Here is a 10549-nt window from a genome sequence, read left to right as displayed (position 1 = left end):
GAAGTACTGCTGGCTACCATCCTCTGGTCCCCTTGTAGAGTATCTAAACATGTTCACCACAGGTTTTTCCCGTTCAGCTTGTTTCCTAACATTTCTCTCTCTCTCTCTCTCCAGTCTTAAAACCACTCTGTTTCTTGTCTCATCAGAATACCAGTACAGCAGTACAATACAGCAGTACCAATACAACAGTAATAGCACTGTGATCTACTGGTGGCTCCACGCGCCAGAAAACATTCTGATGGGCACAGAATGATGCTCTGGCAATGCTTGCTGAGGTAATACCACATATTAGCGCGCTAATTAAAGAAGCCATTGCATAAAGAATAGGAGGTAGAAGGCATTTGAAGAGACCTCCTTTCCTACTTGCTAACAAAAGCAGAATTGAATCCAGAGTTCAGTAGCCATCAAGCAGCTAAGTGTTCTCTGGTCGTTTTACCTACAGCTCATCCTATTGCCCGCAGATCTTCTGTTTGCCCACCCCATTTCCAGGGAATTCAGTCGATGAGTTTGAAAAGCCATGAAAACTGCAGAAGCTGTCATATTTGCTGTGAGCAGATCTGCATGGTCATATCATTGGCATTTTTAAAAGCCAGTTATTAAGTTTTTTAACTTTCAATTCATCCCTTCCTATGTGAGTGTTCTGTATGTTAAGATACCTGAAAACTGCACTGATACAGTAGCACTTATTTTAACTTGTATTACGAATAAACTGCACATGCTGTTTTACAGACAATATATATTTGTAAACTTGCTCATGCAAAATTAGTGTGCACAACAGGGATATTTGTTTTCTAATCCCCACACCTTAAAAAATGACATTTATGTCTGCTTCTTTTTGAACTGTGCCAAAGCCCCCTCTTTAATATAATAAATCTTACACAGGATTTATCTGCCAGCCAAACCAATTTATGAAGCTGAAACAAAAAAAATAAAAAGTTATACAAAAACATGGTGCACCTGGATGCTTGATTCCCACCTCCCCCACACCTCTTTGTTGTTGTCTACAAATAGAAAGAGTAAACAAAAGAAAAAAAAAATCATGGTCACAAAATTTTAACATTTTAATCCTAAATGTTACAAGGAAAATGGATGTTGGAACCTACTTCCATACACCATGCGTCAACTTTTTAATTCCCAAATGTGGCCAAATCCACTAAAACAAGAGTGGTTAACAAACGCTGGATTATGGAAATACATTTCTGGAATAGATGCTAGAAAAGCAACAATGGGAAAAGCCAACTGTCTCCATAAAGGTAAATAAAGTGGAACAATGTGTAGATTAGATATTTTTTTCTGTTTCTTACTCATAACCTGTCAATTCAGTGCATCTTATGGTTCAACATAATGGTCCCCATTTTGGGCAAACATTTAACTAGTGTCCATAGATTCCAAGTTAGTGGATGAGGAATCTTTTTGGATACTTTCAAAGATAGTTGCCAGCTCGGTGTTAGAGCTTATCTGTGACTGGAATTCACTCATTAACGGACTCTTTTCTGCTTCTGGAATGGTTAGAAGTGCTGCTACTGCCCTCATCGCAGATCGTTTCAGTTCATCTTGCTTTTCAAACTCCTGTTTCACTGAATTTGCCTTTACCTAGAGAAAAAAGTGAAAATGTTTGAAAATGTAGCTCAACTCTCCCTCTAAACCCACCTTAACCCACACTTATCTTACAAAGACCTATTTCCTTTCACTAGACCAAAATTGAACACTGTACAATAAACAGAAAAATGCTGCACGTTACCAAGTCAATTACCAAATAAAAATGTTAGCAGCTAACCTCTAGCTAGTAGAGTCAGTAAATAACACTGAAATGGTGTTATCACAAATACTTCCAGACTTCAGAGAACAAAAGTTAAACAAAAAAATCTGCTTTTATTTAAATAATCTATTAGTCTTCTCTTGATTTCAGTGATAAATTATTATTAAAAACAGCAAAAATTCTTGACAGTCAATATAACAGATTACAGTAATGGGGAAAAGAAAGATAAATCAGGCATTAAATCAGTATCAGAGTACATAGCTGAATCAAGATGAGTAGGAGTAGGAGACCAACTGTGCCAAAACCCAAAAATCTCACTGTATAAATGAGAAAAAAAACACCCCAACAAAACAAACCAAAAGCAGCACCATTTTATGCTACCTTCATCACTCTAATGTTTGTCTGCAACAACATAATCATCAGAAGTCAGAAAAATCCTTAGTATTCTACTTTCACTGTTTATAATAACACAAGTTGCTGAAGCAGCAGCTATGTTTTTGAGAAACAAAAAAAATGGCAAAGAACCAGGACTTTTAAAAATGAGCTGACCATTTTGCTCTGTAATTTGTAGTTTAAGGAGAAGTAATACATGTATAAGGATCCATGTATTTGCATCGTTCTGCAGTTTACAAACTATAATTCAGGAAAAGCTCTAGCAGTACACCTAGATTACAAGCAGCGTTCTTCATACACAAATTCCTTTATAATTCTGTACGGCAACACAAGTTAATTAACAAACAGAAGTTGCAATTTAAGACAATACCTTAGTTGTACATGTAGCACGCAGAGGTTCAACAAGCCTATCCAATCTCTGCAGCACTGCACTTGGACAAAGGGTCGACAGTCTCACCAACATTAAAAAGGTTAGCATCTAGTTGGAGAGAAAACCAAAAAATCAGTCATGCACAACACAGTCATTTCCTAGAACACTGTGCAACTGTTCACAGCAACATTTTAATGATATTTTAAATAATGAAATATTTAAACACACGAGGTAGCATTCTTACCATTTCAGTCCACTCACTATTCAAAACATTTCTTGCTTGCTTACATAGCAAAATGACAGCTAACCTTAATGTCATAGTGATCCTTCAAGCCATCTTCAACATGGTTTAGGAATTCAAATATATCTAGTCTATCCAAACAGCTATCCAAAAGAGTATACATGCATTCAAAGGCAGCTTTCCTAATGTCCAAGCCATCATCAACTGTGTGCTTAAATGGTCCCATTTCCACCTGTCAGCAAATAAAAACAAAGTTAAAAAATAATACATTTAGACAAACGGAGTCTATTCGCGTTAATCTAGTCACATTTTTCTTAGTTAACATACCTCTCTGATTAATTCCTTCCTGACTTTTGTTTCATTGTAAAGATGAGGAAGCACAGTATCTAAGAGGTCCCTTATTAATGATGGTTTATTGTGTGCAGCTGAGTTAAATGTCACTAGGGCTACTCTCCTGACATTGAGATCCGGGTCCTCCAATGTTTTCAAAAAATCACCTGCAATTGCAATAAACTGCAATAAGTCAACAAAATCCTAAGTTACCAGAAGATAAGCCTACTCAGTATGTATCGGTGTAACAAGGCCTGTCTCCATACATTTTCACGTTAGTTTCTGGTGCTCTGTAGCATTGCTTTGGTAAAACAAAAGCCTGCAGAAACAAGTATTCCCACCCCCACAGTATTTAGCAACTTCCAGGAGCGCTGAACCTTTAAAGAGGAGAAAAACAGGGTGTAAACAAAGCAGCTTCTACACCCACAAAAATAAGGTAACGAGACTAAAAATTAGAGATTCTTGAAGTAGTAGATAGCAGTAGTTCACTTACTGTATTCAATACCCAAAAAGTATTTCCAGAAATCAAAGGGGTAAAGCAGTTTTAATGGAAGATAGTAGGAGAAGCCCACACACATAATCAATCAACTCATTAATGTATTATTAAAAAAAAAATAAAGATTAGCAATGAAAGTAAGGTAAGAGCTGACATCGCCTCACCATAAATAAACAACTTGCTCCCCACAAAACTGTTTTTAAAGATGAATCTTTTTACCCCTTATTAGATTTAGTGGTATACACTTCTTCCTAAAGATTTTAGGGTAATCAATCCACTATAAAGCTAACAGTCACCACAGCATATTAAAGAAATCTACAACAATGTCATACAAACGAGAAAAGCTCAGAAAGCCACAGAATTGCAAAGCTCTATCACACTGAAAGCTCTGATTATCTTATCCACAAACAATAGCTTTAAATAACTTTCAGACCAGAAAGCATTACAGAATCACAAAGACCTAGATTTACAGTCCACCATCTGATAATACTCAGAATTAACACACATATACATATTTTAAGACCAAACATTTCCAAGGCCACCTTTCCGGGTAAAGACAGAACCTGACTAATTCAAGCTGACATAATTTAGAAAGATCTTGGAAGAAGAAATCATCTCTTAGGTACCATCTTTCTAAAAGTCCTTGCTCCTTATATTCTTTTCCATTGCAGCTTCAATATATGCTACTTTTATCACATATCTTGTACCATTCTGAATTCAAATAAGCTAGAGTTAACAGAAACAAGTGGATCCTAAGGAAACCATTTCAAACAGTTTCAACAGTTAACATAAGCAGCTATTTCTGGTTCCATCTACAAAACGATCTTTCTCTGAAGACACACAGAATACATTTTAAATGCAATTCCATCACTTGAAAACTTAGAATTTGTCACTAGAACTAAATAACTTACCTATGCAGTTCTTCAAGAGTGGGTCTATGGGTTGTGGATGATCAGAAATAGTGAACTTAACAGCAGTCACCACAGAACTTCGAGCATATGAGGATCCTAACATGAAATAAAATCGTGAGTACGTAACAGTTAAAACACTACAACTACAGAATTTAAATCACATTTAAACCCACTCTTTACAAGCTGCTAATATCCTTACAATAGCTGAAGAATAAATGCTACTTATTACCAGTAATGCAATGTAGCCTCCACAGATATACTGGCGTTACATTTTAAATGCTGAGACACAGTATGTGTAATAAATCTTTTCTGCTCCAGAAAACTGAAGCAATGAGCCTACTTGCACACTCATTTTATTTATCTCATGCAATCCTCTAAACAACTCTCCTCTTTAAAGCGGAAGGACATGAAGAAAACACACCGATACAGTTCTTGATAAACTCATTGATTGGTTCCATCCTTCCTAACCTTACAAATTTCAGAATTCTTATTCAAGAATTAGGAATATATAAAATGCTAACGCTCTGCAACAAATCTATCAAGCAGTACGATCCTTTGCTGCCTACGCTCTCCCCTTTAAGTTTTACAGTTTAAGTTTACAGTTTTGTTAAATGTAACATTATTAAATTAAATATCATACTCTGAAAGAAGAACATTCATGCTCTGCATGACTTACTTTCTCCTGCCCAAATGGAACTAAGCTTCATATTGTTCTTGGCAGAGGGTTTTGGGGGGCAAGCAAATTTCAGGAATGTTACAGAACTTCAGCAAATCACTAAAAGAATCCCACAGCAATTTATTAAGATAATACAAGGCCATTTTTTACAATTTATGCATACAACTCACCTGATGCCAAGTATCCCTTGAGTCGTGGAAGCAGAGTCTCTGGGTCTATTAAAGTAAGCTTGCCCAAGCATTCAGCAACAACATTCCTTGTACCCTCTTCTGCACATTCGCAGTGTTTCAGAAGTAAGGCCCAGATGTTCTCAACATATGGTTTGAGACCAATCACTGATGCAGAGCTAATTATTTCTTTCAAGGAATGAAGAAGAAGGTATTGCCTTTTAGGCTGGCTGGTTATTTCTTGTAAGACAAAAGGCAGATACTCAGGAAGATTGCCAACACTAATACTGCCTAATGCGTAAGATGCTGCTGATTTGACTTCTTCACTAGGAGAAGAGAATGCTTCTAATATTACAGACTTCAGCTCAATTTGTCCACTTAAGTCAATGTGATGCCCAACTTCCCCAAGTGAAAGCAAAGCCAAAAGCCGAATGGAATCCGTGGACCTTGAGTTCTTGACATCTTGAATGAACTGACCTACCACAGCTGGTCCTTCCTTAGGGCACGCTCGAGTAAGGGCAGCCACACATTTGGCAATGGAATAATAAGACTGCTTGTGAGTAAGTGCTGTGCTCTGAGAGTACACTGGACCAGTTAACATGCGCAGCAAATCCATATAGCCTAAATTATTTGTACCAGTCACAACCAAAGCCTGGAAAAATTCTAGCATGGCACTAAGCGCTCCGCCCTGAAGTAGAGGCGATCTCACCAGCCCAATAAGTTCATTGAGAATGGACCCACTAATCTTTGACAAGGAGGAAGGATATACTTTAGCAAGTGTTGTCAGAAAACTGATGGCCATCTGCGATACGTGCATATCACTTTCACTAATAAGAGGTGGAAGCTCATCCAGGACAGCATCAATCATGGCAGCTGTCAAGCTGTCACTGTAATTCTTAATTAAAATATCTAGAGCAGAAAGAGTGCCCAGCTTCAAAGCCCGTTGGTTCTTTCTCAAAAAAGAAGCAAGAATAGGAACTCCTTCCCCCAAGATTGGTCTCAAATCTATCTTCAAAGGAGAACCAGCAATCAGTGTCATGGCCTTCACTGTAGTTAACCGAGTGATTTCATTCTTCAGTCTCTCTAGGAAGATCTGAAGTGTACTAGGCAGGTCTGTGCCCAAGCTGTCACCAAGGCTACAAATGATTTGACCCATGCAAGATATTGCCCTTTCTTTCACCTCCTGATCAATGTCAGCAGCCTTTAATCTCTTGATTGTACAAGTAAAGAGATCTTTGATGTATGGAGAAGCATCAAAGGAAGAAGGCTGGTCTAAAGGACGAATGACTTTCACTAGTTGTTGAGTAACCAAAAGTGCCTCTGATGTGATCTTGTAAAATGGATCTCCAACACAAGCTACAACTGGAGGCACCAGTGCTTGAACATGAGGATGAAAAACTTGGGGAGAATGATTGCAGAGGATCACATACAAACAGGACAAAGCATCTATCTTCAGATTAGAAGAACTTGATTTGTCATTCAGTGAAAAAATTATTCCTGGAAGAAACATGAAAAATGTATTTTTAGGTTAGGATATTTATACCCTGTTAGAACACTTCAAACTTCTGAAGGAAGGCAGCTATACTGTGTTAGGTTGACTGTAGGAAAACACTTACTGAATGCTTCTCAAGCCCCTTTCTTGCCATTTTATTCAAACAATTACTCTACAAACTTTTTCTACACAGAGGACCTGGGCCATTTGAAGGTTTGTGATGCCTTTTTTTTTTTTTTTTTAATTATAAAAGGAATCTGTACCTTTACATTTTCCAAGATTACTTTTCCTTTTTTACTTCAAAATTCAGTATCTAAGGCACTAAAAACTAAAATACAAGCAATATTTTTTGAGATAATCAACTAGAGGCAAATGAACCTTTCATTAAAATACAAAAGAAAAAAAATCTAGTCTTACAGCCAGCCCTTGTTTTCAAGATTAACGGAAATGGAATTAAAATATGTACATGAATTTATACATACAGTAGCTGATTATGTTGCCAATTTCAAATATAAACAGAGTATAGTCAAGACTTTCATCCTGAAGTTTCATATCAAAGTTCTCAGTAAATCTTTAGTTTAATTGTATGCTTCTCATACCTGGTACAAGCACAGGAACATGCTGTGTTAGGGCTCCAGGTAACACATTTACTAGCTCAGTCAGCATATTAAAGCAACACTGACGGGTCTTCACACTTTTCTCCTTCATTTGTTTGTGCAAGGCTTTAACAATGTTGGGAACCTGTAATCATCACACATCTGTTAATCGATTCAATAGCTGACATTTCTTTCATCTGTCATCACTTGGGGAGAAGGCTAAGACAAACCTTCCTTTATTTCTGATTTCCCCACAGAATCAGTTATTGTATAAATAGCAAGAAATGAAGATTCAAAAGAATCACAAACTAAAAAAAAAAGATAGTATTACAACTTCAAAAGGTGAGATGAAACAAAAGAAAACTACATTTGCATTAATAAAACTATGCAGAGAAACAATTGAGAAGTCAGTCAAATAATTCACTTTAAGAAAAGGAAAATGCCATTTGTCAGCACTATCCTTTTTATTTTGCAAATAAAACATAGCAAATCAAGTTTTATCATGATTAATAGAGGCTTTGCCTATGTTCTGGGACATAAAAAATAACTAGTTTGCTTTGGCAAAGTGGTTAAATTACATGCGACATGCAACTTCTAAAGGTAAACAACTGAAGTCAGATAAGCATATCTGCCCAAGACAGTAATTTTAATTTCCATGACTGGAAATAAACTGCTGCACTTTTCTGGGCTGGTTCTAAGGCTTGCGATCCCAGAACACAGTACTACAACCTGCAATCTATATGTGACAAAAGCATAGTGTGGCATATTTCAAGAGCTATCAATATGAATAGGACAAAATATCAATGTGTTTTCACAAAGTTAAACAAAAAAACCTTGATGAATAACCTGACTCTGAAGCATTGTCAAAGGTGTCTCTCCTTGTTCCATTGCATCAGGATCACAAAGCCAACTTTGCACCGGTCGAGTTTGTTTTAAAAGAGAAAGATAAGCATGAAAAACATCTGCTTTAACATTTTCTTCACGTTCTTTGAATCTGGCTATTAAAGCGGGAGACACAGTTTTGTAGAATTCTGGAAGCATTTCGTGTCGTGTGCTAACAACAGCATCCAGACATTTAGCAGCTGCACGCCTTACTTTCCAGCTCATGTCATCATCATCACTATATTCATCATCGCTCCCTTGAAAAAATAAAATTATGCAGATGTTCAAATCTAGACAATCAAAGCATCAAAGCTTTATCTTACAGAAAAATATTGAGTATTTCGCATTTTTTAACCTATTTGATTTTATGCATTAAGTAATAATGTTGTACAGGGGAAGTAGTGAGAAATCTTTCCCACTATGTCAAACATGTATTTCCAATTCATTAACTGATATATTTTTCACTTCAGATCTATCATACTACATGCTGTAACCTTTTACCACCTTTTATGTATTTTAAAATATTTATCTTGCACTTTATGTTCACCCTTGGAATTATTTACCTTCAGCAGTAACATCTAATACTTTTATTCTGAGAAATGAGTTCATACATCACGCTTATAAACCAACATAGAAATTCAATTTGGAGGTATACAAGTCATTCAAATACTGATACTTAGCAGCACTGCCACCATTTCAATTTTCACAGACCACTGCAAGTTCTCAAGACTCGCCCAAATCAAAATACAAATATACCTTGATCATCATCATCACCACCATCAGCATCCATAGCATTTTCATCTTCATCTTCATCATCATAATTGTAATTTGGATCATAGGTAAGATATTTAAGACAAATATTTATTATAGTAGACACATGAGGATAAACTTCTTTAGGACATCTGCACAGTACCAGAACAAAAGTAAAGTCAGATTACCTATAAGAATATTTCTGCCTAAAAGACTTAACACTACATGCAGTACTCTGAAGACATCATAGCTAAACCAAATACCATCAGATGCATCCATCTGAATCTGTAATTCAGATAGGACAATGCCACTATGCAACCAAATCTACTAGACTGGAATTTTGCAGAAGAGCAAGACATGCCTTTGGATATGATTTATTTTCCTCATCACTACTAGACAACAAGAATTATTAGAATACTTCCTCCCTCCTGTGTGCATTAGTAGCACTGACACAGTAGAGTTTATGACATCCAAACATAACCCACTGCTTAGCAGTAAAGGTGTAACATTGAGTTACAGGAACAGTTTCAGTTCAAATCTTGCAAAAATATTTTACACCAAGGAGACTACCTTAACAGCTCACAATCAAACAGCACACTGTTAGATATTAAGAAAACTCAAAGTAAGTACCTGAGAATTACTTACCTCCTAACAAAGGATTCAAATGCTTGAATGCAATACTCTCGTAGTTCATCATCGTCTACATTACAAAACTTTACAACCAAAGGAATTATTTTCTCAAGATATTCACCTGATAAGGAAATATTAGCAAAGTAATTACTCTCATCTAAAGAGTCCACCCAGTTACAGATAATTTATATATTTTTCTTACCTATTCTATGACCTGCTTGCCTACTGATAGCAGCAATACACTGTATATAGGTCCTAGTTGTTGACATGGAATCATTTTTAGACAGCTCTGTCAACAGATGTTCAATGAGGTCAACAAAAACCATATTGCCACAACTCATAACCAGGTGACCAAGAGCAATGATGGTTCTTTTCCTCACAGCAAGTCTGGGGCTAGTCAGCTGGGGGAGCAGACAGGTCAGAATTGAAGGATGGAAGTTAACAAGCAGTCCTCCTTGCCTTAAAACAGACAAAACACAAACTCAAACCAATTGAATCTAGATAACTTTGTTCATATATTCTACCAGAATTATTTTAAATATTCCCAGAACACCACAGAGATTCCAATAAAGTTTTTAAATTTTTGGAACTTTCAAAAACAAGAAACGAGTTTAAATATACCTTCTAAGCAGTAAACATTGAAAATTAGCTTAAAACTACAGTTATCAGAAAATGAAACAAATTATCAGTCTTCTCGATCAACTTATCTTCAATACATCCCACTTTTTAGTTTTAACTAAGGTTCCATTTAGATTTAAATATCTTGCATATTATTTTACTTCAAGTAATCTTTATTTCACATTTTGAAAATTAGGAAGTTAAAGGAGTATTTACTGGCATTCATCAGCGGTTTGGA

The 10549-nt window shown here is 36.2% G+C and overlaps 1 protein-coding gene across 2 annotated transcripts in view; it reads right to left on the bottom strand.

The window, feature by feature from the left end:
* Window positions 1–1046: 1046 nt before the first annotated feature.
* The window catches only part of CAND1 (cullin associated and neddylation dissociated 1), a 29423-nt gene continuing 19920 nt past the window's right edge, over window positions 1047–10549 (bottom strand). For both annotated transcript variants that reach the window (XM_048933920.1, XM_048933919.1), the window contains exons 5-15: window positions 9896–10152; window positions 9709–9814; window positions 9070–9215; window positions 8278–8570; window positions 7435–7576; window positions 5347–6840; window positions 4501–4596; window positions 3091–3260; window positions 2831–2995; window positions 2523–2630; window positions 1047–1593 (exon numbers count right to left, since the gene is read on the bottom strand). In XM_048933920.1, the coding sequence (XP_048789877.1) occupies window positions 1369–1593; window positions 2523–2630; window positions 2831–2995; window positions 3091–3260; window positions 4501–4596; window positions 5347–6840; window positions 7435–7576; window positions 8278–8570; window positions 9070–9215; window positions 9709–9814; window positions 9896–10152 (3202 nt within the window). In that variant the 3' untranslated portion in view covers window positions 1047–1368. The remainder of the gene's footprint in view (window positions 1594–2522; window positions 2631–2830; window positions 2996–3090; window positions 3261–4500; window positions 4597–5346; window positions 6841–7434; window positions 7577–8277; window positions 8571–9069; window positions 9216–9708; window positions 9815–9895; window positions 10153–10549) is intronic.

The sequence above is a fragment of the Lagopus muta genome, chromosome 1 (assembly GCF_023343835.1).
Source record: "Lagopus muta isolate bLagMut1 chromosome 1, bLagMut1 primary, whole genome shotgun sequence".
NCBI classification, from domain to species: Eukaryota; Metazoa; Chordata; class Aves; order Galliformes; family Phasianidae; genus Lagopus; species Lagopus muta.
The sequence above is the reverse complement of the archived record's forward strand: the minus strand, read 5'-3'. Positions and strand labels throughout refer to the sequence as shown.